At 40.9% G+C, this 27,461-nt stretch overlaps 1 protein-coding gene across 2 annotated transcripts; it reads left to right on the top strand.

The window, feature by feature from the left end:
• Positions 1-1,694: 1,694 nt before the first annotated feature.
• On the top strand, positions 1,695-25,621 carry ERGIC2 (ERGIC and golgi 2). Of its 2 annotated transcripts, none has more exons than XM_063155481.1 (14): positions 1,695-1,842; positions 6,760-6,905; positions 9,671-9,779; positions 11,270-11,316; positions 12,332-12,402; positions 12,967-13,007; positions 13,713-13,814; positions 15,313-15,408; positions 16,155-16,210; positions 17,111-17,209; positions 18,327-18,424; positions 21,782-21,944; positions 22,802-22,881; positions 23,643-25,621. In XM_063155481.1, the coding sequence occupies exons 2-14, from the start codon at positions 6,800-6,802 to the stop codon at positions 23,706-23,708; spliced, it is 1,134 nt and encodes a 377-aa protein (XP_063011551.1). In that variant the 5' UTR covers positions 1,695-1,842; positions 6,760-6,799; the 3' UTR covers positions 23,709-25,621. The 2 variants fall into 2 exon arrangements, with proteins under 2 accessions (XP_063011551.1, XP_063011550.1); XM_063155480.1 differs by lacking the exon at positions 1,695-1,842 and adding an exon at positions 4,535-4,639.
• The last annotated feature ends 1,840 nt before the right edge of the window (positions 25,622-27,461 follow it).

Genomic DNA, 27,461 nt, shown 5'->3' with positions numbered 1-27,461 from the left:
GAGTCTTTAATGCAGTTAACAAATAGCAATGTCTTCTGTCTATCAAGGCAAATGGTTCTTGTCCCTCCACCATGCCGGCTAACACCATTCTCAACCAGCTAACCCTGCAGAAGGCCAAATACCTCCTACCATACATGTTTTTAAGACTAGTTTTTAAGACTACTTTTTAAGATATTTTTCAATAATAAGTTTATGCTAGGACTGAGCAAGCTTGTAGCAAAGCAGTAAAATATAGTATATTTGTGAATACAGCTTCCAAGAAATTTTCAGAAACCTGTTTATTAATGGTCATGTGTTTTTTTTCAGGAAAACTGTGTTCCAAAGAACAGAAAATAGAACATTAAAATAAAAGAAATACTGAAGGTCACAACATATGCTAGTGTGTCTTTGTCTGCTCATGGCCTTGTGCTATATTTAGACAATTCAAGAACATTATGTGGAAGGATTAGTGTTTTTATGTAACTTAATGAATTATCAAAATATTTCTGTTTTGTAATCATGATCTAATTACTAAAAATAGGCCAAGTAATGAAAGATCAGGTTTTATTACAACCTGACATTTTTAATCTGGACAGGAATTCAATTCAGTGAGCAATGCTCTTTTCCTCCCCACAGATACCATACAATCTATCAACAGCGTACAGCAAATCTCTGCTGAATGAAAGACACAACTTCAAGTGGGTTATCTGTCTGCACCTAACAATTTAAACTCGTAGAAAAAGGACAAAAAACCCAGGAAGATTACACGGTAACATTTTTCAACAGCTTTCAAAGTACTTTGCTGTAACACAACACAGCTCTTAGCTGACTTGTGAGCTCCCCGTGAGCTTAATGAAACAGCTGTATTTGCTGCAATATATATTTATATGCTGTATATATGCAATGCATCATTGCATCTTAAACGTTAGCTAAGTCACAGATATATTCAATATAAGAATATATATGTGAATATTATATATTATATTCTTATATTGAATATAATATTCAATATAAGAATTAGGATTATTTATCTTAAAAAAATTGTAGTGGTAAATTATAATGTATGAAAACAGGGGAAACTATGTAGAACAAAGCCATTCTATTTACACAATGGGGAATAGGATTGCTTCAGGTTGCCTCAGTAGTTTTAACATCGTCCTCCTTTCGGTGAGCAGGATTGTTCTTCTGAGACCCTATGACATGAAATCTTTACTAGGATAATTTTAAAAAGGATGTCTCAGAAGACCAGAAGTCCGGTTGAGTAGAAAAACTGATATTATAGATTAGAGAGACCAAGACTTCCATCAACAGCTTATTTTTGTTGTCAGCAGCTAGACAGACGAAGAACATGGCAGCCCGTGAGTAAACCCAGCGGCAGTCACCGCCCGCGGTACCGCAGTGCACCCCTCTCCCTCCGGCTCCGGGCCGGCACACGGCGCCTCAGCCGCGGAGAGCGGGCAGCGAGCGGGCAGCGGGCGTGCCCCGGGCCGTGCCGGGCGGGGCCGAGGGCGGCCCGGGCTCGCTTCGCCTCCTCCCGGTTCCTGGAGCGTGGATCCTCCTCATTGGCCGAGGGCGCTCCCGTCCCACCCCGCTCCAAGGCGCCGCGGCCCGCGCCCCTCACGGCCGCCCCTCACAGACACTGCGGCCGCCGGTCTCCGCCCTCGTCGTCCCTTCGCTGCCCCTCCCTCATGCCATATCCTTTCTAATCTTCCCAGCCCTCACCTCTCAACCTCCAAGACTTTCTTCTCCTCCACCCCCTTTCCAGCCACTCCCACCGTTCATCTCCATATTCGTTCTTTTGCACCTGTTTCCTCTGCCCCTCCTTCTCCTTCCCCAATGCCACCTCGATGCCTCCACGTTCCGGTAAAGCGGCTGCTCTCTCTCTGCATCGCTGCCTCGCCTCACGCCCTGCAGGCGCTCCCGGCCGATCCCACTCGTGCTATCCAGCCTTTCCCTCGCCCTTTCGCGCTAACAAAACGCTTTTTCAGCTATCGTGAACCACCTGTGCAGGCAACTGTAGCAGCAGTAAACGATGGGGGCTTGTGTGTAGTCTCGACATGCTTTATTCAGGTTTTGATTTTAGTTTCTATATCCTGCACATGGTTTTCAGCTTTTTAACTAATGCTGAAGTGTGTTGAAGCGCAGGTGGGCGATATCTGTGAATGTTTACATTTGTTTCTCTTGTTTGTTCTACTACCGTCCTCTTTGTTACTGTTTTTGATATCAATGTTCTTCGTAGCCCATACTCCTGCGAAGTTTTTTTTCTGTCCTAGGTAGTTTGTGGTTTGCTAAACCATGCGGGCATGAGATGTGGTTTCCTCTCTCTGCCCACATCAAGGACTTCATAAATCACCAGGTTAAGAAGTGCTGGGGCTTTTGGGAAGACAGTTGTATTTTTACATAGGTGGCCACATTTAAGTCTGTGGGTGCTTTGGGATCTTGTTAAATACTGAACCGAATCAAATGTGTAAAGCAGCAGCTGAGGGGCAGCCTGTTGGCTTACCTGCGTGGTTTGCTCTTGGCAGCTGAATTTCTTCCTCCTTGTCAGGCTCCCTGAGGTTATTTGGCAACACTTATAGGCTGCCACGTCTTAGGTGTGATCAGGAGAGCAGAAAACACACGGGTGTGAGGAAAGGAGCGCAGTTTGAACTGGAGTAGTCTGGTACTTGATGGGTGCAGTGCAATTACTGTTGTCTCTCTTTAGCACAGTGCAAATACATAGTGTTAGTTTAATGGACACTATATAAATTTTCTCTGATTTTCCTAAATTCTGCATTTTTTCCCAGTGTTTTCCCCCATAAAATCTCATGGGGACATCTGCAGTTATGAATAAGACTAAAGTGGTGCAAAGCTGCAAGCAGTTTTGTCCTGTGCCGCTTCTCTGTAAGAGGCATCTCAGAGTGATGCTGAGCACTAAGGCTGAGCCCATGTTTCTCTGTGAGCAGATGAGATTGCCTGTGAGAACATCTGTTGGGCATGTCTGCTGCACAGCTAATAACCACATCTATCAGTTTCTCCTTCCAAGCCTCAGTGCCAAGAGCATTTCAAGAGAAAACAGGGCTTAGCCAGAAAAATCCCTGGCTGCTGAATTATACCCTAGGACCTAGGCATGCCAGAGTAAGAGCTTTATGTGCCTAAAGCTGCTTGCTCTTTCTGAGATGAGGGAACAAATGTACAATAAGCATATTTTTAGCCTAGTTATTTATCTCTTGTAATATCCTACTTTCCCCCTCCTTTTTTTTTTCTTTTTGACTGTCTGATCCAGTTGTTATTATGGTTCCTAAAATGATGGAAATAGACTGATCACAATTCAGTGAGAACACTCACATGTTGCTGCATTTTGTTTCTTTCCTTCCTGCCTATCCCTAAAAAGTAAAGAATACTCTAAATGTGTTCATACTCCTTTCTTATTTCAGGCTCTTTTTATTCTCAAATTCTGTAGATACCTAAAGAGTTCTTTAATTCAAATTGTGTATACTTTGGCATGCTATTGAAACTCCTTTGTCATTGATCTACTTTTTCCTCTAAATCATTAAAAAGAGAAATTCTGAATTACTGCTGCAGAATTCACCACTATTTGTGTTTCTAGGGTATGGGATTTATTTGCTTGCCTCATTATCAAAAACACTGGAGTCTTCAGTCTTTTTTTTTTCACATCTATGAAGATCTGGTATAATTTATTTTTCTTAATTTATTTTTCTTTAAAACCTTATATTGAGGAATTTTAAAAAATCATTTTGATATCATCTAAGATCTTATTACTCCCTGGAAGACATTGGGAGAGCTCCCTTTCTGACTGTGTCTAGGTTGGGTCAGCTACTTGTGGGCAGGGTGGCAGTAGCATGATGTGACTTGCTAGGATTGTAAGGAAAAATCTGGAGATAAACTAATGCTGCAGTTACTAAGGCATAAAGCTTGTGGAAAGGCAGTGCCTGTTAGTCAATTCCACTAGCACAGGGAAAAGGACCGAGATTTTGGATATATGCGAGCCCTCTTAATTTTTTCACTTCAAGTCTCAAGACTGGCTTGTGAGCTTAAATTCTTTCCTTCCTCGCTGTTACAGGCCACTGTCTTAAAGCCTTTTTCTTCTTAATCCAAGATGCTGCCTCTTTTCAAACACTGCCTGCTTCTATATCCATAGTGGCCAAATCAGTATTAACACTGCAAGCCGCGTGACAGCCCTTCATCAGTTTGCTTCGGCTGGCACTTGTCATCCACCGCTTTAGAAGATCACCGAGTGCCTCGCACGGTCACAGATTCCGCGGGGCAGCGCGTCGGGGCGGCGCTGCCATGCCCGGGAGCCCACGCGGCTGCGGGACCGGCTGCGAGGCTGTGCGGGGTCGCTGCGAGCGGCGCGGCGCGGCCCGCACTCCCCGCGGCTCCGGCGGCTCCGGCCCCGCCGCGTCCACGCGCGGCTGCTCCCGCCCGTCCCAGCCCGGCCGGCGCATGCCCGGGGGGCTGCGAGCATGCGCGCAGGGGCGGGCGGGGCGCTCCGCCGCTCCCGTCGGCCCGCGGCTCCCGCCGGGCGTCGGCGGCGGAGCGAGCCCGCCCCGGCCGGCGGTGCCATGCTCAGCGGGGCGGGCGCCGGGCAGCGCGTTGCGGCTCGTCTCCCCCGTGTGGCCTCGCCCGCGGCGCTGGGCAGCGGCGGCAGAAGCGAGAGGTAGGGGAGGGCGGGGGCGCGGCCTGTCCCGTCCCGCGGTGCCCGGTGCGTGGCGGCGGCGGGGAGCGCCCGCGGCCCGCACAGGTGTGCGGGCTCCGAGCTGGCGGCCGGGGCCTCCCTCGGCGTGGGGAGCCGGGCCCGAGCCCCCGGCAGGGCTTCAGGCGTGGGTCCGCTCCGCGGGTGTCGGGACGCGCCGGAGCGGCTTCGCTGCCAAGTTGTCTGGGGAAGGGAAAACTGCCCGAGCCCCTCGGCTGGGACGGAGGTGCCTTCGAGCGGGCCTCTGGGCTTGAGTGGCATTTGTGCTGTGCTTCGTCCCTTATTTATCGTGAGTAATAATACTAATGATATTTCTTAAGGCAGTTGGCTCTTTGGTTCATAATACCTTACTTTCATAGCGATGGACTCCATATTTTGGTGTGTCTGTAGTACATGTGTGGAGATGGGCTGGGGGAAGGCATCAGGTCTCCATCTGGGTTTGTAGCTGAAAGTGAGTCTCTGTGGGATTGAAACCAGTGAACAGATTGTATATTTCTAGCTGGATTACAAAAATCCACATACTTACTGATGCAGGGTGATTTAGAAAGTTTTTTAGTAAAGTGCTCTCAAATTCCCTGTGTTTATCTTGTGCCTCTTTGCGGTGTGCTCATACACATGCGATAGCAGGGAAGAGATGCAGAAGATGAAATGGTGCTGTGTTGGCTTCCTTGCTATATGTGTAGGATAACAGGCAAGCCCCACTGGTGTTTCCTTTGTGCTAACTAATGTTATGACTTCAGTTGTGTCCAAGCAGCTGCTTTGCCTTATCTGTGCTTCCTGATTATTTTTTTAATGCTGTATAGCTAAAAGCCTGTTCCAGCACTTATCTTCTCTGCCCACTCCAGCTGGGGTTTCTTTGGATCCTGTGCAACGCACACGGTACCATTTTGTTGATCTCTGCAGCCCGACCAATTGCAGAGACTGTCTGAAGTCAATTTGTGTAATGAGAAAGTTGGGGGCATAGATGACTTTTCTTGTGTGAACTTTCATTTCCAGTAGAGCCTATTGCTTTGTTATGACATGGTTCAAAGCCTGCTCAGCACCAGGAAGGGGCAGAGCAGGGAACAGATCTTGAGTAATTTCACTAGGACGTGCCAGAGACTTGATGTTCTCTTGAAACAGGGTAGATGAGTTCAGAGATTTTTCTACAAAATGATGATGAGAGCTGTCTCATTTGTTGGCACTGTAGGTTAGCTTGCCCACCTTATAGTGTTTAAATAAGGAACAATAAAATGACATATTCTCAGAATACAGTAAATGGTGGCATGATGGTTTTCATAGCTTCAGAAATTCAGGGTGAAGTTCAGCAGTTCCCCAGAAGAAAAACAACAGTGTCAACTTGTTAAAACTTGCAGTGTATTGGCAAGGGCCAGGCTGTGAGCATATCTGCATGATTTGGAAATGGTTTTAGACAGCATTTCCAGGGCAAGCTGCTTTTCTCAGGATCTTGCTGCTTAATGTGACTCCAAGCAGAGATCATATGTACAGACATTATTCTGAAGGATGGAGTTAGGATTTGATCCATGACTTGCTTTGGGAAGTATTTTTATAGAGGAGAAAAATGGTCATTTTATGATCATAATATTCTACACCTGTAAAAATGTGCAATGCACCTTTTTTTTTCCTTTAAGATATAATTTGTGCCCACATTGGCTGAATGTAGGAGCCCAGAGCAGTCTGACATCCTCTGAAGTTTATGCAGCCTATTTAGATGTTCCTTCCTAAGTCAGTGACTTGTGTGCACTCTCAGGTCTGTTTAGCAAATTTGCTTCAGGACTGAGTTTGAATTTTTTTGTTTTAAATTTAAAATGTGATATATTCACTACCAATAAGAACTTAATTGAGAAAGAAATTAGTAATAATTAAATGGTGAATGTGCTGGATGTGGCTGGACTGTAAGCAGCAGTGTTCAGGACAATCTTAACAGTTTTCTTGAAGGAAGAGTGACCATCCAGTTGTCTAGCATGTATTTCTTGAAAACCTATTTCTGGGGTTTGAATGGCCTTATTATTGCTTTATGTTAAAGCCAGTCAGTTTGAGCAATCTTGCTTGAGTCTTTTAATCACAATTTATTCTCACCTTAGAGGGAATATATGAAGGAGGAGGTGGAGGAGTGTGCTGAAGATGAGGCGACTGAATCGGAAGAAGACCTTGAGTTTGATGAAAGAATTGGATGCCTTCCCAAAGGTTCCTGAAAGCTATGTGGAGACTTCAGCCAGTGGAGGCACAGGTAGGCCTTGCTGAGATGCTGATACTGATAGAAACTTCAGCATGAGGAAGACAGGCATCTGTGTTCCCTTGAAACTAGCCAAAATTGGTTCCTTGAGTGCTTTGGTGGACTGACTGAGCTCATCCCTTCAAGTAAAGACATAATATCTTATGCAAGCTGCTGCATCCATCTGTTCATCCAATCTCTCTGAAGGGAGATTTTTGTATAAAGCTGGTGAGACTGAACCCAATGTAAAAGTTAGAAATAAAAACTTCTAACCAGTTGCAACTGGATGTGCACTGTGCCAAGGCTGTAATAAAGCTTTCTCATTTGTTGTCTCACCTTCTTGATGTCAGGTTTCTGGGTGAGACTGAGTGAGCATGACCTGAAATGATGATGGGATTCAACACTATGCTTTTGCAGAAGTAGAAAAATATTCTCCAGAGACAGATAAGTTGAGCATCAGGATGAAGAGTAGTTTTCTAAAGCTTTTCTCTTGAAGGCGTACTAAGATTTTAAGAGTAAGGAAAGCCCTTTGAAGAACAAAACACTTTAATCCAGGACATGTGCTTGTACTTTCCCTGTTAGTTACTTGAGCTTCTCTGAAAAAGCTGGAGCTGTAAAAAGGACCTTTCTTTATGTATCTGATCATAAAATTTTGCCTTTAAGTTGAGCTGAGTACCCTGATTTGAAAATAGTGACTTCATCTCTTGGACTGTTGGAATTATTTGCAGATAGGAAACTGCCAGCACTTAGAAGTGGAGGACAGAAATCTCTCTTGTGTGTGATTATGCCTGAAACTCAGTTGAATAATAAGTTGAGGAAGCAATTGCAACCTACAGATAAGCCTTTGAAGTTGTTATGCCTCTTATAGTGTAGAAGGAAATATCACAAGGTTCTATATTACTTTGCTGTTTCCTCAAGTGCACTGTTAATAATTAAAGGATTATTGTATATTAAATAATCTCTAAGAAGTATTTAAATAATTCTTTGTTAATGTTCGTCCCACTTCCTGAGGAAACAAGTGTATTGTTTCTATGTTGTAATTTGCATAAAACCACCAAATGCTTAAAGAATACTTTTTTGTAGTACAGCACCATCCTTCATGAGACCTTTGCTTTGCTGAATGGTGCCTTAAGGAGTTCTCAACACCAGAAGTTACTTTAACATTCTTTGGTTTTATCCCAGTAACCTCATAAATGACAATATGGATTGTCTTTTTCTGTGCCATTGTGAAATCTGAATATAGTATTCCTGTTTGATTCAGGATTGAAGTGTCAGGCTAACTTTCTGATGTGATAGGGATCTAAAACATACCAAGACTCCTCTCAGACTTTCGTGCCCTTCAAACCCATTGCAGAAGAAGCACTGGTCTCTCAAACAGGCTGCGACTCCAGCTCTGGGGCTGGGAGATCCTTCAGGAAAGAAAATCCTACAAGACTTTCTTTTCCTGCTCAGATGTACACACACATTTGCTCAGAATGATCCGGAAAGCAGCTGTGGCTCTCACTGTGTTCGTGTGGCTCTGGATAGCTGCTATGGCTCCAGCTGTCCTATTGTTGCACAGCCAGGGTGAGCCTGACCTACTGGATCCAGAAAGAAATTGAGGGCCAGAGTAATTAACTGATTAGTGCAGTGGACCTGAAGGGTTTCGTGTGTGTGATTGTTACATAGTGCCAGCTGAAAGCTGGAGCTGCAAACGTTGCTGATCCATACAGCAGCCAATAGCTTCTGTCCTGGTCCCCAAGGACAGTGCCTTTATTCTCTGCTCCCACCCCTGCCTTGGGCACCACCGTGTAGGGAGTTGAAGCCTGTCAACAGTGAGCTTGTGTTTTCTCAGGTTGCCCTTCATGGATTCCATAGAGATATTCCACAGAACGTAAATGAAAAAACCTACAGTGCCAATAAGCTGTACAGATTGCTACTGTGCTCTGTAGCTGAAGTGTTTTCAAGCTTATAAAAGCCACAGTTTAATAAAAGGGGCATAGCAGGTGCTTCTGTGCATCTATTACTGTGTTTCCAACTGTGCAGCAGGGTGATCTTCCCCTTGCACTGTACAGCTTTGCAAATGTGATGAGTAGGCTGCCTTGGAGATAAGTGAAGCACATGTACCACTAAAATACACCAATTAATTTTATCCTAAAAATAATTCCAAGTCCTTCACTTATTGGTGGAATGGATAGCTGCCTGTTGTTTGTTGCCAGAGAGAGACTTGTTTGAAATGTTGGGGTGGGAGTCATGACTATGCAGCTATACACAAATATATAATATAATGTGTCTTATTTCTGTTGTCTGCTAGCTTATTGAGTCTAAAACTTGATATAAAAAATTATTATAAAAACTTAACTTGTAGACAAGTGGAGGCTTGAAGGAATTTCACGATGCACTACCTTCTTCTTTCATGTTGGAAGTTGGGATTGAGTTTTCCTAGACCATCCCTGACAGTGATTTGTGTGTGCTTTATATGTGGAGGATGATCTAGGCTGTTCTTAGATTTTCCATACAGGGATGTCATAGCCTCCTAATCATTCCAGTATTTGACTGCACTTAAAAAGTTCTTTCTTGATGCAAAGGTAGGATCTCTTACTCTTTTCCACTCCTGTCTGAAAGCAAATACTATCATTATGGAAACAACTTTCTAAGAGCAGGTTTTGGGTTTTTAAATCAAAGGTACCAGTGTTGTACTGGTAATGCTCAAATTCTGGAATTGTTAAAATTTTGTTCTGCTTTTGTTTCTGAATAATATTTCTCACAGTCTGAATTTCTACTTCTTTTCTTCTGACCAGTGTCTCTGATAGCATTTACAACAATAGCTTTCCTGACTATAATGGAGTTCATGGTGTACCGGGACACATGGATGAAATATGAATATGAAGTAGACAAGGATTTTACTAGGTAACATTATTTGTTAGAATTCTTTTTAAAATGTTAGTTGCCTGCATTTCAGGAAAGAATAGATCTAAAATGTTCATGTGACTTGAAAACAATTCATAATTGAAATTGCAAATTAAATAATGCAGGGATTTGATTTTTCATGTGTTGATTGTTTTGGGGCTTTTTCTACTATGTAATCTATGGATAAGATAAATTGAGATTACTGCAATGAAGAAGTCAAAATAGTATAGGTTTGTTATTGAAGGAGGTCCCTTAGGAATGACTAGGTAACAATTCAGAGAACACTGTAGGATGTAACTCCTCATCAGGTAGGTAAACCCACCCCTGTGGCTGGAGGCTTTCTCCAGTTCATGTGGTTGGTACATGTCCTTTGTACTTTGGGCTGCTGTAGGTGAGCCTGAAGCACTCAGAACTTTGACAGCATTATCTAAAGGTTGCTACTAATTTTGTCTCCTGATACAGCTCTCCTGAAAGATGTGTTTGCTCTTGGTTTCATGTGCCTGTCAGGACTTGTTTGCCTTTCTTCCAGAGCTGGTCAGGCACCCAGGAGTCCCTGTGAAGTTAATGCAGATTTTGTACCCTGAACACCTTTAAATGTTATGTATCAGTGTCATGGCTTGACAATGGCACCCACAGACTGAACTGTCTGAAACTGAACTGAAATAACCCTAAGAGCCATTTGGGTAGTTGCTGTGGTAACAGGCTAAAGATACATCTATTAATTGCGTGTCTTGCACATCAGAAATAAGTAATGAAAAACAAAAAAGGAAAAATTTGAAGGAGCTGCATCAAAACCTCAAATGATAGTAAATCCATTCAGATAGCTGGGATTTCCATTCAGATAGCTGGGATTTCACATTTCACATTTACTTTGCTGAAGTAGGCTATATCCCAAGTGAAGCTATCACACAGGAAGGGTAGTGTAACAGTTCAGAAACTGTTATGAGATTTGGAGTATGTCCTACTACAGATTCCCCAGTTTGATTATGGGTTAATCACTCAGCCTGTGGTTCTTCAGTTTGAACCAATGGAGACTAATTTAATTTTAACTGCTTTTCTCCTCTCTACTGACCCTGTCTGACCCAAGTTGAGCCAGTGTTGAATCCCTTGCTTATGTGATTTGCTTGAGGTCAGCTAAGTCCCAGAGGAAGCTCCCTGAGAACAGAACCCTGTGACTATAGTGAGGGAGTTTATTCCTTATAGTTTAAATGACTTTTGTGAAACTAACATGAAAACCAATAGGAAATGCCCAGAATATTGGAGAATGCCACACAATCAGATTTGTGGTGTGATGGAGGTTCTCTCTCAAGTCACAAGTGCTTTAAGGTGCTCTCAAAATCCATGTTGCTTCACCCAAATTTTAAACAGCTTTATATTTATTAGTATAGATTTTGGTACTTTACTGTATTTCTGCAAGTGGTCTGAGATTTTTTTCTTGATACTTGTACTCAGTGTTAGTTAATGGTTTTTTGCCTTTTTTTTCTTTCCAGTAAATTAAGGATCAATATTGATATTACAGTTGCCATGAGGTGTCAATGTAAGTATTCCATCAATGAAAGTTTTTAAACACTTTAAAGCCTCTTCAGAGAGCACACTTGATCACAATATAGTTGGATATTGTTCAGAATATTTTACCAATGTCATTTCTTCTGATCTTAATGGCATCTAGTGATCTTGATGCCATATGACTCATTGAAGAAATGTGAGAAATGTAAAGAAGAACATCTGTGCCATCTCATTCTTATCTTGCAGAACCCTTGCTTTGTCAGTTAGCAGGAACAGGATCTGTTGTTCAGTCTCTCACTAGCTGAAATATTCTAAAAGCTCATTGTGAGACACAAATCAGCTAGAGGAATTTATAACAATTTCTATTTGTTTATGAACTTGGGATATATTAATCTGGTCTGCTGTTTAACAGCGCTGAAGCCATCATGTAATTTAATCCTGCTTGTGAGCATAAGAGGGATGCCTTCCTTATTAAAGGCAACAGTCAGTATTATTTTGACATCATTTAGGTAATGAACTTTAATTGTGTTCAGTCTTGCTTGTCCTGGACTGAGAGAAGAGAGAATACTACTTCTACCAGGAATGCAAGCAAATTTTCAGGACACACTATTGTTGCCTAGCTTAAACCTTGCATTAATTGTAATTAGTGAAATTAGCCTTAATTGTATGTCAGCGGGTTTTTTTTTGTTGTTTTTTGCAAATAAACTTTTATCCTCTGATTTGACTAGTCAAATTCTAGTCAAGTGCTTACAAGCACTCTGTTCAGTGCTTGTAAAACAGGAGAGAATATTTATGCATAGCAGATCCTAGAAAGCTTGTATGTGTGGTGCATACAACTTCTCTGTAGGTGTTAAATCAGTGAGAAAATACTGCAGATCTGAAGAGTTTTTGGTCAATGTCCATCAGCTGAAGCTGAAGATTAAATAGGTTGAAGGAACAATAACATATGCTAAAGTTTATCACTGTGAAACTTCATTTCTACTTGAATTTTTTTTCCTTGTCCTTGATTGTCTGTGTGACTTAATATTTCTCCCTGTTTAAAATAGATGTGGGGGCTGATGTTCTGGATTTAGCAGAAACAATGGTTGCCTCTGCAGATGGGTTAATCTATGAACCAGTAAGTTGATTCTGACCTTTTTATTTAAAAATTGAATTCCTCTTGGTGCAAAGCACTACTGGGCTGGTTTGCTTGCTTGTGTTTTTTTTTTCTCCACCAACCTCTTAGAAGAACATTCTGTAGTTGATCTCTGTTTGCCATAGCTTCTGGGTACATTTGAGCATCAATTGCAGTTGAATTTACTGAATACATTTGTGTTAACCAGTACTTGGGTTTGAACTTGGTGAACAGTTGTTACTGGTGATCCTGTAAGGTTGAGGAAGCATAGCAGGCCTGGTGGCTTGTCTGTAGTGCTTCATGTGGCATGAGCCTAGAAATATGCAATCTGCACCTGGAGCCTTGTCTTTTAAAGATTGCTCCTTTGCAGTTCTGGGTAGGAAGGGACAGAACCTTTTATACTTGAGTACAAAATGTGTTATTTAACCTGCAAAGTCCTTTCATAAACTCTTTTGTGGTACCTGTGTGAAGTTGATTATAGCTCTACACCCACACCCCAATTCTCTCTGGGTTCCATGGAAGGGATGCATTCTGTGTGTTTTATTAGATGTGTTATTTTTGTTTCAGGTACCATTTGAGCTCACCCCACAACAAAAAGAGTTGCAAAGGTAAAGCACTGAGAGGCATGTTTATGGTTTGTATTATTTGTACTGGAAGTGACTTTGAAGTACACCAGAGGTACATGACACAACTGTGTCTTGAGTCTGATACCTCCTGCTTGTAATTTAACAATGCAAACCTGCAGAAAGATACTAAGTTACTTTGCTTTCCTCATCATTTGAGATCTCTGTTATGGAAAAAGAAAATTGCCTTAGGACTTCAATGGGGTCCTGTAGTTGCAAGCCAAGATGAATGGACTTGCTCAGCTTCTGTTTCCAAATGAATGCTTGATAGCACAAGTTGAAGTCACGGATTCAAATGGGTAAAATTTATCTAAATGTCAGAGCTGAGCCATTGTAACAAATTGGCACATTCTTGCAAAAACAAATCAATTATTTCCTTTAATAATTGACACAGTGTTTACCATTTTAATATCTTGGTGTGTGTGCCCACTATAGTGATAATCTTGTAATAGTACTGAAGCTTTTTTGGGGGTCTGGCTAGTTTTACTATTTTGGTAACACACTGTTGTTAACACCTGAGCTTTAAATTCTGTATAACATATTATTCCCAAAGTTTTATGTAATGCTTTATTACTGTAGTCAGCTTTGCTAAGTTCCTGACTTGCAGCCTGCAATTGAAGCCAATGATGAATTATGAAGCTAGATTTTGTTTTACTGTTGCATGCTTTTACACCTGTCTCTAATCTTTAGGATGCTGCAACTAATTCAGAGTAGGCTGCAGGAAGAACACTCTCTTCAAGATGTGATATTCAAAAGTGCATTTAAAAGTGCTTCTACAGCACTGCCACCACGGTAAGAAAAACTGGGATTTTGTGAAATTATTGCTCTTTCCTCCAACTCTGTGAATTAAACATAACATTTTGTTGTGGTTATGATTCCACCCTACCTCCTATTGTAAGAAAAGATCTTGCTGCTTTTTAATGAATTTTACAATAGTGTACTTGATACTTGCTTTGGAGAGCTGTTGTTTTGTGAAAACCTCTGGGGTTTCCAAACTGGAGAAAACCTCTGGGGTTTCCAAACTTCCAGGTTTTGTGTGTGTGCTTACACATACATACAGAGACATGACTAAATATATGCACACACCTTTTTATTCCATGTGGTTTGATGCCTCCTTCTTCTGTTTGGGAATGGGAATTAGTAATGCCACAGCAATACTAAACAAGAGTCTTTTTTAAAAAACTACCTTTCTGTCCACAGCTTTTAAAAGTAGTGCTGTGTCATAATGCTTTTAAAATTTTAAAAGTAGTAAACCTGTGTCATAATGCTTCGTAATTTTAAAAGAATCAGCCTTTGAATGCACATGTGTTTTGTTAATTAATTCCTGTGTCTAAGATAACACTTTTAAGATTGTGTGGAGAAAGCTTGCTGTTTACACTTAATTCTAGCTACTCAGAAATGTTAAGAGATTAGTGCACAGAATGTTTAATCTGCTGAATCTAGATGCTATGTGATTTTCTTTTTCCCCCCAAGGGAAAAACACTTTCTACATGAAAGCTGAAATTCTCTCTGCTTAGAAACAGCACTAAACAAAAAGATACTGAATAAAACAAAGCAAACACCAAAGCTGCCACACACACTTCCTGTGTTGTAATCTCCCTTCTGAGGATCAAATGTGTTCCTCCTTCCTAAGGCAAGCCTGAAGATGGCTCAAAAATCTTTTTTTTTTCATTTGCTTGATGTGTTCAGATTAATTAAATCATTCTGTGCCTCTGTGTTGCTTGTTAGTGCAGCATTTGAAATGGTATTTATGCTTGAGATGTGTGTAAAAACAGTTGGTTTTCATCTCCCTCTAAAGAGCAGATTTGGAAACAGATTTGGTGTTGTGGACATCACAACATGAGTAAGGAGTGGAAGCTTTTGTAAAGAATAAAGCTGAAAGCTCTTCTTGCTACAGTGCTGTTCATGTGACCAAAATGTACTTAGTTCTGTTCGTTGTACCATTAAAATTTTCCCAAGAGCCATTTTTGGTGGAAGGAAGTGGGAAAATATAAATCCCTGGGATGATCTGATGTTCTCTGTTGGCATGTTCAGATATCATAAGTCGGCCTTGTAGGCCAGATCTCTGAATACAAGTATGAATGAAAGCTCATTGGTTTCATCAATTGACCTTTACTAGTTTCCCTCCCTTCCACCATCTCTACTGTAATTCCAGGAGAATGCAATAAGGACAGGTAGATGATAATGCTGTGTCTTTATGCTAGGAAAAAGAGATCTAACTGTACTGCTGCTATTTCTGCAAGACAGTGGATATTCTCAAGTACTTTCTATGTTGTTTTTATTTAAACAGGGAAGATAATTCATTACAGTCTCCAGATGCATGCAGAATTCATGGTCATCTCTATGTCAATAAAGTGGCAGGGAACTTTCACATAACTGTGGGCAAGTATGTTCTGTCCAATTCCTGAAATTAAAAAAATCCCTTAACTTCTACATTCTGTATAGTGCATGTCTGTATATGTGTGTGTGCTTTTGTGCTTCAGTTAACTGGGTTTGATTGACCTTCCTGTACTCATGCTTGGTATTTTTTCCTATGTAATACCTATTCTTGCACTGTTAATTTTCTTCATAAATTGCTAAAACCATGCAGTGCATTGTTACATGTAATGTAGTCATTATGAATTTCAGTGTTTTATAAGGTGGAAACTCTTGAAATGCTTTCTCAGAGAGCAGATACAGAGTGCAGTTAACTTGCTTACTCATAGAACAAATATGGTCAAACTTTTCTTAATCATTTAAGCAGTTCTGCAGCTTTTCATATCATAGGACTTGGTGACTCTTCACAGAAGTGTAGTGACTTGATGAGTTCTTGATATTTCTAAAAATGCAAGACACTAGTTTTGTGTAAGAGGGTTTTTGTGAGTCCAGGATTCCTGACCTTACTGCTCAGTCTGTCTGTAATGGATACTAATAAAAATACCATATTTAGGTTTTATATAGATATACACAATAGATATCAGTCTTTAAAACATACACATATATATATGTATGTAAAATATATTTAAGCATATATATGTTATACATATGAGGATATGTACATATTTTATAAAGTATTTATTCAAATAGAGGAGGTAAAGTAATTTTTCTACATAGTCCTCTGTGGATTGATAAACCATTTTTTGCTTTCTTCAGGGCAATACCACACCCCCGAGGCCATGCACACTTGGCAGCCCTTGTTAGCCATGAGTGTAAGTTCCTTCTGTCATCTCCATACCAGCATGATTCATTTCAGTCAGAGTGCTGTCTCCTAGTTCTTGTTAGGTTGCTGTTTTAAAGATGTTCTGGCTGTGCAATTGCATTGCAAAAACAAAGTGAAAAATATTCTTTGCAATGATGTGACTCCATAACAATTCACTTTCATACATTTGACATTATTAAGATTATCTTTAGGTTGCTTCTATAGTAATGATAACACTGGAATCTCAGATGTACTTTGGTGTAACATAGATACCATATGAAATTCCTGTATTTCAGTCCAAACTACCTCTTTCCTCGAAGACCTTTTTAAAAGGTTAAAAATTTCTAACCTTCTTCCTTAAAAACTTAATTTTTGGATTATGAGTCTAGATATTAAATGTGTGTTGCTCCCTTACTTAATGTGAAGCAAAGGTGACTTATTGTGAAAAGTTAACTTGATTAAACCAGTTAACAGCTGGTTAAGCCTCCAAATGTCTGCCCATGAATTTATGTTAACACAACTTTAATAATTTTATACATATTAAGTACCTGCCAAATAGGCAGTGTAGTGACTTGGCAGCTGCCTAATACTTCCTCTGTACATTTGATTTGCTAAACTTTCATCTTTTTAATGCAGTTGCTTACAAGAACATGAACTGTAGAATCATAGAAGTATTTGTCCAACTAGAAATTCTCTGTTATAAAATTATAACTGTTCAGCTCCACCATTTTCAAAAAATATTTTGGATTTGAGTTTTCTTTGAAGTGTGGGTATATCTAATGATGTGCACAGTGTTTTTTGGTAAATGCATTAATTAGAATATTTCAGTGTTGGAAAAGGGTGCATGTTTTTCTCTAAGTACAGAATCTCTTACTTTAAAAATGCTTCATTTCTCTATATTGTCTTTCAGCCTATAACTTCTCCCATAGAATAGATCATTTGTCATTTGGAGAGCTTATTCCAGGAATTATTAATCCCTTGGATGGAACAGAAAAAATTGCATCAGATCGTAAGTGTTGTGTGTTTAAAAAAACATTTTGTTTTGTTGAGTTTCCCAATAGTTACATTTAAAGTATTATCATTTCTCATAAATGTTGTGATTGCCCAGCAGTGTGTCAGGCTAAATTTGGTAGTGAGCAATGCCCTTTTCAGTTACCTACATGACATCTAAATTGTCATTTCTTTCTAATACCTGAACTGCTGTTCTGTGCTGTTTCCTTGGAGGTGATTTATGGGTTTCTCCAGGTTTGTTATGTTGAAGTTACACTATGTCTGACCATATTGCAGCAGTATGTTACAGTGGAGAATCATAGATCTGATTGTTGTCATGATGGGGAAAAAATAAGCCTGATTTGGTTTAAAAAATAGCACCAGAGTCTTGGATTCCATTCCTGTATTTGGTTTGTCCCTTCCAAAGTGTGTTTTGTGATGAAACAGGATGGGTTTGTGTAGCACTTTGTTTCCTCATGTATAAATGAAGGAGAGTAGTACCCTGCCTTATCCCAGCACTGGCATTCCCTGTGAGGGTGAAGCCCAGAACCTTCTACAGCCACTGTTGTCTCAAAGCCAGTCAGTTCCTTGGCTCTTACAGCCACAGTGGTTTAGTGGGGTTGAAATAAATTGCTTCAGTCTATTGGTGTTTGTTCCCTTAGGGAATTGCACAAAGAGCAAATGCATGAGCATGCTGATGGCTCTAGAAGAATTCTCTGTGAGTGTAATGGAGAGAAAATGTGTAACCAGTTTAGAAGGGCCAAAATCTATCAGACCACTTTGAGATTTGTATACATCACGAAACATGTGATACTGTGAAACTTGTTCTAGAGCCCTGGCAAACACGACCTGTGTGTTTCATTTGAAGCTTTAAGTGGCCTGACCTTAGTGAGTCTTTTCATTACATGGAAAAATGTAAATTTCTGGGTATAAATGGGATATATGTCTTTGCCATGGAAACTAACTTTGTGCAGATGGTGCTGAAGCAGTTTTGGCAGTGCTGGCATTCCTTGAAGAATGTCTCTAGTGCAGATGACTTTGCTGATTTATTATTTCTTTGATTTATTTGTGAATATCTCAGATGGCCTTTGACTCTGTTCCTGATTCAACAGTCTAAGATTTTTTTTTTCTTCTAGACAATCAGATGTTCCAATATTTTATCACAGTTGTGCCAACCAAACTCCACACATACAAAATTTCAGCAGAAACTCATCAATTTTCAGTGACAGAAAGGGTAAGTAGAAAAAAGAAAAAAAAACCATAGAGATAAAAAGTCTAAAAGTGATTGTTCATAACAAAAGTTCAAATGTGAAAATAGTACCATGGTTTTGAAAAGTACTCTAGCATGAAGAGATTCTTTGTAGAATATTCTAGTACACTAAATTTATCTTTGTAGAATATTCTAGTACACTAAATTTATCATACAGCAGTGATGGTAAAAAAAAAACAATACATATATATATATGCTTGGTGACACATGCAAACTTCTTCTGTTAATGTTTTGCATTTATAGATCTGGAGTCTGATATTAGAATTAATGATAGACAGTAATTTCCACTTCACTGGAATGATGGTGGTGGTGGTGAAATCCTCCAAATTTTAGGTCTGTAACCTAGTGTGTAGCTTCACAAATATTTAATTCACCTTTAGCTTTTTATCTATGTGGGAAGCAAACAAACCTGCTGCTCACTTGAATATCCTGAACTTGGTTGTGGAGTGTAAGAAATAGAAACAGGTAGTTTGTATGAAGAACTGATCACACAGTAAGTGTCTCAGCTGTCCTGTTTAACCTTTGTTGAGCCACCAAATTTAATTGCTCTCAAGACCAGAGAGCTTCCACTTGTGGGTTTTGAGAGGCTTTTAATTCTGAATCCATAACAAGGGCAGTTAATGCAGCATAGTATATATCATAAAGTACTAATTTAAAGACTGCTGTGAATAGGGAAAAAATCCTTGTGTGTACTGGCTAGATGTCTTCTTTTCAGATACTGAACTCTGTTTTCATCTTTTATTCAAAAGCCAAAGAAAGAAATCTTTGTGAAAAGTTTAATTAAAAATGGCAGATAAAGTGAGAGGTGAGAAGAGAGCCTTGGGTTGTAAAGAAAATGTGGGTATTAGTAGGATGGAAATTCACTGTATTACAGCCTGTGATGTTCTCTAAGAGAGAATAATTTTTTATTTCCTTGAAATTCCATGCTGTGCTTCTGAAAAATACTGAGGTAGGGGAAGTAGGATAGAGGCAATGTCTTGATGTTCAGCTTCAGATATGCAGGCCACTGAAGGGAAAGGTTTGCTCCAGAGCTCATGAAAGCTGGCTAAGGAGAGAATGAAGAGGAATTTCATCATGCTGTGTACTCCCACCTCCTGCTGGTTTAGCAATCTGCTTTGTGTTTTCTCTGCACAACCTTCAACAACTAAGGCATCCCTTAGACTGCTGTAAGCCAGTCAACAGCTTGTCTTATTGTTCCTTCTTTTTCATCTTGTATTCAGTTTTTTTCTCTTCCTGTGTAACAGTGGTTCTTTCAATTAACTGTGCAGTCTAAGTTAGCTCTTCAGTTTTTAGTGGAGGTGTGTTTTTATAAAAATTGCTAAAACTACACACTACTTTGGAGAAGATCCTGTAAATAATGGAGATGAAGTGTCCATAATGTACTTGTTTGCTCTTGCTGCCTCAGTAGGCCACCCTGTGGCTTCCAGAGCTTATTTGTGTTTACTCTTAGGGAACCAAATACTTCTATTAGATGAGCTGAGAAAGGTTCCTAAGAACAACAATTCACTGAATACCCTTGTGCACTCATTTTGAAAGAGAAGCACATGTGCAGACGTGGAAAAAGGTGGTCAGACAGCCATGGTTCAAACTGAAATGCAGTGAGGTTTAATTGCCACACGGGCACATGGGGAAGCAGAGTTTGAGAGGTGTGGGCTGAATCTTCTCCACTATTCTTGATGGTTGAAATAGTGTAGTTATTTATGTTAAAAGGATTTAATTCTAGCAAGGCTTCACTGAGCTATCTGATGCAAGGTTAGTAATTTTTAGCAGATTTTAGCAAGACTTTTAGAAGTTAAATCTTCTGCAGCAGTAGAAGCTGGAAGCGGATCAAAATGGTTTGCAGAAAAAGAGTTCGGTTTCTTTTAAGGGTGGAGTTTTGTGTGTTCTATTTAACTTCATGTTCTTTTTCCACCATTTGACCTCAAAAGACCAGTAAGGCTTAGGGAAATAAGAGAGGAAAAATAAACAAAACTACTGTTTTGTACTTTGCCAGTGGCAAAGTTCTGTTTAATTACCTTTAGTCTTCTCTTCCTTTTTAGTATGACTGATCATCCATCTCCAACTGCTGACAATTGTCATGGTTTGAAATAAGGAAAGCATTTCCTACTGGTTTGTTTTATTTAACCATTGCAAGGTTTTTGGGACCTGTTATCATTACTGATCCATTATTTCAGCATCCTTTTAATTTTGGTGTGGTAGCATAAAAAGCAGTATGGTTTTTGACAGTGTTAGCTAACTGAAGAAGTTGCTTAACCTGCATTTTCCAAAGTGGTATTCTGCTTTTTCTTTTGTACCATATTCTGTGTGTTTTTTGAGCAGAAACTGTTACATATACAGAGAAATGGAGCTGTGATATACTGTTTTTCTGTTCAGTCCTGTTTATCTTGTCTTTTTGGTTCTTACTTGCTTAGGCATGGCTGAGTTTGTCTTCAATCCATTATGTTCTTTCCTGCTGTCCTTATGTATTTTCAGCCAGACTTACCTGGCAGTGCATTTATCAGCACCTTTCATTAACAACAAAATGACATCAGACTTTTCAAAGAAGCTTGTGTTGTTGTGTTCTGTCCTGAAACCTTTTAACAAAGCAGCCACACTCTCGTCCTTGGTGTCTTTTGGTTTGAGAATTTGGCAAATGAAAAGAAACTAGAAATTTCTCAGATTAGGACTGAGGTGTTGGGTAGTCATAGTGAGTTTGGGGTGTTTATTTATTGTGATGTATTTCTTGCTGTGTGACTGTCTGATATGATGTAACTGACAAAAAGTTTGAAAAGAGGCTTTTGCCCAGAAAGGTTGGACCAAGTGTTCCTCAAGGTGCCTTCCAACCTGGTATTCTATGATTTATATAAATCCTCTGGGGACTCTGCCATTGCTATGGCTGTTGAACAAAGTCAATCTCATTAAGGTCCCACACTGAGTTAAGTGGTTCTCAGTGGCTGATAAAGTAGGAAGAGCTGTGGCAAATATTACACCAGTGCACTCCCCTGAGTTCACAGGCTAGGCCAAGACTGTGCCATTATCCTCATAGGTACCAACACCAATCCAGGTATAAAAATCCTGTTTAGAGGACCACGTGAGCAAGGCTTGAGAGAATAGTACCAGAGCACAATAGTGAATATTGATATGCAGCACAGCAGACCAGGGACCAGGAAAGTAAATTTTCAGTTCATGGTGTTGGACTTTTAGAAGGTACTGATAAAAGTGGCCTTGATACTCCCCAGTCTTCTGTTCATTGATTAAATAACTCACTGTCATCCCATTTGTAACACTGATTTTTTTGTGACTAATAGTGTAACTAACAAGTGTTTCTGTCTTTTCTTTCAGGAAAGAGTAATTAACCATGCAGCTGGCAGCCATGGGGTGTCAGGAATATTCATGAAATATGACATCAGTTCACTTATGGTGACGGTGACAGAAGAACACATGCCTTTTTGGCAGTTCTTAGTGAGGCTCTGTGGCATTATTGGTGGAATTTTTTCAACTACAGGTGATTATCAGTGCCTTCCTTCTTAAGTTCTATTTTTTTTTTTAATCATGATGATTGCTATGGATGAGTTACAGGGAGTCCTATTAATAGGTTTTAGACAAAGTGCTCATTTGTGTGCACTGAAATGTGCCATGAATGCTACTCAGTTCTGATGCTCCAGTATGGCATTTCTGGTGTTCTGAGGGCCTGTTGTTTCCTTTTTGGTAACTACAGCAAAGTTAATTTACTTCTGGAAAAGCAAGGCTATATCTGTAGATCTATAGATATCTATGTATATGTGTATACACACATGCACATACTGATGCTCTGTGTATTTCCTATCCCTGTTGGGATCCAGTAATTAAATCAGTGACAAAAGTTGAGATGAAATTTCCATCTGAAGGAATTAGGAAGATTTTGCTTGTCAGTGTAGTGCTGGATTTGCTTCATCAAAGAAAGAAAACTAAGTTGAAAAGGCACAATTCACTTACTGTTCAAGACATAATAGGGACTCTGGATTACGAGTTATTTCTTTCCTTGGCTCTCGTTGGAAGAGAGCTCAGTAAAGAGGCTTCAAACCAAGAGCTGCTTTTCCAAGTAGATTTTCTGTCCCACACAATGTATTTTCACCCATGAGAGCTGGCAGAGGGAATTACATTTACTTGATAGCTTTGCTTTCCTGATGCATTTCAGAATGTTAGAATTCTCTCCTGCCCTGCCCTTGATATTATCCATTATTCCTGTTAATTTCTCAGTGTTTCATGTATGGATTTACTGCACTGTGTCCTGTCTAAGTATGGTACATAGCTTTGTTGCAATGCTTCCATAAATAATAGATTTTTACTACTTGTTTGTTTAAATCTTGTTTGATGTTGCAGGAATTTTACATGGCTTTGGAAGATTTGTAGCAGAAATTATTTTTTGCCGTTTCAGACTGGGCTCTTACAAATCCACATCGGTAAGGAGAACTTCTCTAAGTGTTTCTCTAAGTGATACAGCTGAGGATGGGTGATAAGGACAGCTCTGGGACTTGGTCCTGGTAGAATTTAAGATATTTGCAATAGACCCTCCCCTTGACATGCATATTAGCAGAGATTCAACAGCTTTTAAAAATAGCTGGAAAACTTTAAAAAGAAAGGAAGTAGATTTCTCTAACAAACTGAATTAATGCAGCTGAGACATTCCCTTCACTGTCCTTACTATATTCTTTTTATTTTCATATTGCTCCAAAAATTACATGTTTCCCAGGTCAGGTCAGTTTCCCTGTCCAGGTTTTGGTTTCACATCTCCTTTGGCTCAGCCTGCACATGGAAGAAGGGGCACTGTGTGCTGGAGGGGTTCAGTGCTGCCCCTTACTGCTCTGCAGGTTACTGCCAAGCAGCATGAAAGAGCTGAGCCTTCACCTTTCCCTTCTTTAGGCAATAAGAGAATTGCTTCTCTAGCAACTACGTGATTTTACATTACTTTTATTTTTCCCATTTAAGCCTGCAGATACCTTTGAGACCTCTGCCTTTCTCTCAAATTTGGTTGAAGTTTGCCAGCTGGCAAGGTTATGTGAGTGGGGAGGAAAGAAGGCAACCAAATTTGTATAATATTTCTGTGAGAGGCTGGGTAAAAGGCATCCAGGAAATGTGCAAGGATAAAGAAATGTGTGCTTTTGAGGAGGGAGATTCTGTTTCTGGTCAAGCCATTAATAACACCTTGTTTTTCTTTCACCAGGTTCCCCTTCCTGATGGCCACACGAGCAACCACTTACCTCTAATTACAGACAATAATACACATTAGCCTCCTGAGAAAATTTTTTTCTTCCTGCCTGATACAGACTTTTTTATAATAAAGAAAACATTGTGCAATATCATGAGACAGTGCTGATGGGCAGCAAAAATTGGAGCCTTTACAAAAAAAAAAAAACCTCCAACAAAACAATTTGTGTAATTTTTTGTCTTTGAGTGCACATGGAGACATAGGAAACTGTGAGACCACTGAGGTGGATGATCTTCTGGAGAGCAAAGGAGTGTTGCTGCCAGTACAGTATTCATGGTCAAGCTGAACATCTTTGTGGTGGCTGCCCGTGACCACTGAAGCATCTTAGTGATCCTGGGAAGGCTGCAGGCCCCAAGGAGAAAAGAATACAAGTGGGATGTGTGGAAGGGCTGGCAGCAGCCACAGAGGGACAGTAACAGAGCTGGAGTTCCTCTCAAGTGTGCAAATGGGGGATTGGCTTTTCTTGTTTTTTTATAATGCTGGGGCTGAGGGCTAAGATGTCTTTTTTACAGCTGGGGAATGATCCTAGAAAATCCTTGCGAAGATGGGAACAAGAGATTAAGTAAGGTGGAGCCCAGGCTGTGATGTTGGTCACAACCACTGCCTTTGTGCAGCCCCACCATTCCTTAGTGGAAGACACATGGAGCAGAGGAGTTCCTCTGTGCTTCCACACAGCCACTGTGCCAGCAGTGAGAGTGTCACAGCTGGCATTGGTGCAGAAGCACCCAAGGACTCCAAGAATGTGCTCCAGCCTGGACAGCTTTTGGACTTGGAATAAGAAGCTCTTTAAGTAAGGCATTTGACTGTGGTCTTGCTAGAAGGCAAGACTCCCTAGTAAAAAGTCAGGAAATCTTTGTATGCCTCTTTCTTGGTAAAGAAATTGCTCTGATGGAATCCTTGTTGTAGCTGTGCTGCTCATGTGGGAGCCATGGGAGCATCCACATCCTGGGAATGGAGAAGGGGAAGGGAGAAGGGGGCAGGAAGCTGCCAGTTCAGGCTGCCTGGGAGGTCTGCTAGGCCAGGCACAGAGTGTGCTGTGACTTCAGGGAACCTGAATCATATTGCTGCAGACAGGTGATGATGAGACAGGATCTGCAGAACTAATCCTTGCTGGTCATTAAGGTTTTTGTAAATTTAATGAAGAGAGCAATATTGTATTGTAAATAGGCTACTGAGAAAGAATGTTATTAATGCAAATGGTGCTTTGAGAAATGGAACATCACGTTACTGCTGAACTACTGGTGTACACCTGTGGTTGAACAGTTACTCTGCCAGTGTAAAAAATTATTAATATGATTCCTTCTCAGTAAAACTGATTTAATAATATGTTAGAAGATGATGCTGATCCTGGCCTTACTCACCACGGAATTAATATTTTAATTAAGAGGACTAATTGCAGAAAAATAAAAATCTCTGTGGAATTGTCAGATTTGGCTGACTTTCATTAATGTACTTTCTAGGACACTTGGTCTTTGTTGATGAGCATAGTGTTAATAACACAGCTGATTTGCTATGCAAAGTGAAGGGCTTCCTTAAAAGAAATGAAATAGTAAATAAAACGTGGGGAAATAAGGAAAGACTTTTGTTGAATTTGGCTATTGAGAAAAAAGTTCAAGGAAGCTGGGTCCTTGGGGATGACAGCCAGGTTTGAGGTTTTCTCTTTTGTGCTTTGTTTTTTTAACATTGATTAATCAAACTCCAGCAGCCTGAGAAACTCTTTGGTTCCCATTTCTCTTTGGGATTTCCTTCTGAGGTTCCTTTCCTACTTCTGCTGAGACTGGTTCTGATTTAGGCTTTTCCTAACACTAGTTTCTTACCTGCCTGGAACAGACTGTACTGGTGGGAGAGACTGATCTCAGTTGACTTTCTGTAGCAGAACTTTAAATGTTTTCTATTCTCACATAAAAGAGCCAAGCAGCTTCATGTGTCTTAAATCCTTGTGTGGCATATTCATGTTGTTTTATCTAAAAAAAGCTTGTGTGAGGGCTGGTTGCTAATGGAAGAAAATTTATGATCAGATGTGAGGTGCTGCACTGCAAAGTGAGTGCAGGATCAGTTTGACCCTGTGCTGTTTGCTTTCTCTCCACAGTGAGTTTGGTAGTTGGAGCAGTACTGCTGACCCTGGTACCATGTGTTGTCAGTGCAGAGAAGTCCTGCAGAAAATAATAGTTTATTGCAGGGGCTTCTTCTGGGTAACATTTATTTGCATTATGCAAAAGTGAGTGTAGGATGAAAAAATGGGAGGAATGGGTGTCCCAAGGGAAACAGAAGCCCAGAAGTTAATGTGATGTGTATTTTCTGAAAGGAGGATAATAGATGAAAATACTTTTTTTGGGGTTAGGAAAGATGGTCAAAATTATGTATTTTTATCCTTTGCTCTTACAGGCTGGTGAGGAGAGAGAGCCCAGGGGAAGACAGTTTTAACCTTTATCATCAGGTGTGTTCCCAGCACACCATTTGCACAGCAGGGTCTGTCTGTCAGCCATTCCCCACTCCCAGGGAGGGGCTGTGTTAGCAGAGCCCTGTCACCGTGCCTGCCTCACACCTGGGGTGCTGTGCCGGGGTGGAGGCATCTCCTGAGTGCACCCCAGTGTGGTGGGAAGCTGGTGCCAGACCCAAGGGCTGGGGAGGGATGGGAACAGATCCTGCTCCAGTGATGGTTTTATGGCTCAAGGGCAAGCACCAAGCTGGGTTTTTAACAGAACAGACCATCTTTGGCCATGTCACCTGCCAGCCAGCACCATGCAGCATTGACAAGTTACTATAAAATCTCTGAGTTGTGATGGTGCTTCCTGGGTGCCTTTCACAAAACAGAAAGGAAAAGGCCAGACTGTAGCCATCCCTGGCACTGCAGGGTCCCTCAGTAAGGGGTTGCTGGTGTGGTTCAGCAGAAGGTGGGATGAGATTTCAGTGTGCAGGGAGGCTGTTGGGGCAGGTACCTGCTCTGTGGACAGGGCAGCAAAAGCAAACTGGCAGGGCAGAGACAGGCTGTGATCAGACCTGCAGCTGTGAGAGAACATTGGGGAAAATCGATTGTGGGCTGAGAGAAGGGGTAAATTAATGTAACTTACCATGATAACAGTGTTCTAGGTGAGTGTGCTGTGCTCTTGAGTTGTGTGTGAGGGGCTGTGGTGGGTGTGGCTGGGCAGTGGGACTCAGGCTGGCATGGATGCCACTCTATGGCTGCCATCTTTTTACCACCTCTGTTTTGTGCATTGGTGCCTACTGCAGGACACACCACAAGAACACAGTCAAGTGGGTAAAGGAATGGAAATTTCTCTACATCAGGCTCTTTTCATTCTTTTCCCTGACTTTTCTAGCAGATGTTCTGGAACTCTTGCTAGTGGAGAGATGGGGAGGAAATGAATGTCTGTCTATAGCTGGAAAGGGATTAGGTTAAGAGATGTAGCAGGCCTTTTTTAAAAAAGCAAACCCAAGCTGCTTTCCCCTGAAATTCTCATCCTAGAAACAGGTAAGTAATTTGAAAGAAAATTCACCTCTTTCCCTCTCAAAAGCTCTGTGGTGAGGACCTGTACTGCAGGGAGGGGGCTCAGCCTTTCTCTGCAGCCACTGGCTCTGCCTGGGGTGCCTGTTTGGGGTGTCCATGGCAGTACAGGGACATGGACTGCTGGAATCAGTCCTGCATGGAACTGAGCAACAACCTTCCTTCCTGCCCTTGCAGGATCTTTTAAAGCTTTTCAGGGACTGATCTGACAAACCAAGCCCTAAGTAGAGGGTGTAGTTGCTTAGCAAGGGTCAGAGGCAGATAATACT

The sequence above is a fragment of the Melospiza melodia genome, chromosome 4, assembly GCF_035770615.1.
Source record: "Melospiza melodia melodia isolate bMelMel2 chromosome 4, bMelMel2.pri, whole genome shotgun sequence".
Classification (NCBI taxonomy): Eukaryota; Metazoa; Chordata; class Aves; order Passeriformes; family Passerellidae; genus Melospiza; species Melospiza melodia.
Note: the sequence above shows the minus strand (reverse complement) of the source record. Positions and strands in the feature narration are given on the sequence as shown.

Bases quoted from the DNA above. Each gene is read 5' to 3' on its own strand.
- ERGIC2 (XM_063155481.1), top strand. From the start codon at position 6,800: ATGAGGCGACTGAATCGGAAGAAGACCTTGAGTTTGATGAAAGAATTG. The intron at 17,210-18,326 runs GTAAGTGTTGTG...TTTTTCTTCTAG, and splicing joins AGAAAAAATTGCATCAGATC to ACAATCAGATGTTCCAATAT. The intron at 21,945-22,801 runs GTGATTATCAGT...TTGATGTTGCAG, and splicing joins TGGAATTTTTTCAACTACAG to GAATTTTACATGGCTTTGGA.